Source organism: Cucurbita pepo, unplaced genomic scaffold (assembly GCF_002806865.2).
Source record: "Cucurbita pepo subsp. pepo cultivar mu-cu-16 unplaced genomic scaffold, ASM280686v2 Cp4.1_scaffold008473, whole genome shotgun sequence".
Classification (NCBI taxonomy): domain Eukaryota; kingdom Viridiplantae; phylum Streptophyta; class Magnoliopsida; order Cucurbitales; family Cucurbitaceae; genus Cucurbita; species Cucurbita pepo.
This window is the reverse complement of record NW_019654386.1, coordinates 1-476: the sequence shown is the minus strand read 5'-3', so window position 1 is coordinate 476 and position 476 is coordinate 1. Positions and strand designations below refer to the sequence as shown.

Below are 476 nucleotides of genomic sequence, written 5' to 3'. Positions count from 1 at the left end.
ATCAAAGCCGCTAAAGCTCGCTTCACAAGATCGCCTTCAACACCTCCGATTCTAACCAGAGAATTTGTCATAGCCGATCTACGAGCATTCAACCTACTCGGCGAGTACGGCGCGTGCGGTTGCGAAATAATACCTTTATGGAGGCTACACCGGAACGAGCCAGGGTGAGTTGTAGGAGAACACATACACGTCCTCTTCGAACTGCTCTGCCTCTTCACCACTTGATTCTTCCCACCGCTACGAGAAGAAACAGACACAGATCTGTTCGGAGATATCGCACGGTCAACATAAAACCGCACCGACGGCACGGAAACTGAAGACGAACCGTGAACCTTCACACGCGACGGCGAAGTCGATCTGCAGAAGAAGGAAGTTGCCGATCCAGAGGAGAAACTGGAAGTCGACGACGCGAACGCCGACGGAGATGAATTCCGGTAACCGTAGAATCTTTCAGACGATGAGAACGATCGGAGAAC

The 476-nt window shown here is 51.7% G+C and overlaps 1 protein-coding gene across 1 annotated transcript; it reads right to left on the bottom strand.

Moving 5' to 3' along the window:
- Positions 1–5: 5 nt before the first annotated feature.
- Positions 6–473, bottom strand: LOC111787269 (the record flags this gene model as incomplete). The annotated part of the gene is made up of 1 exon (XM_023667331.1): positions 6–473. A coding segment is annotated over one exon (468 nt), but the record flags the coding sequence as incomplete, so codon positions are not given.
- Positions 474–476: the final 3 nt, after the last annotated feature.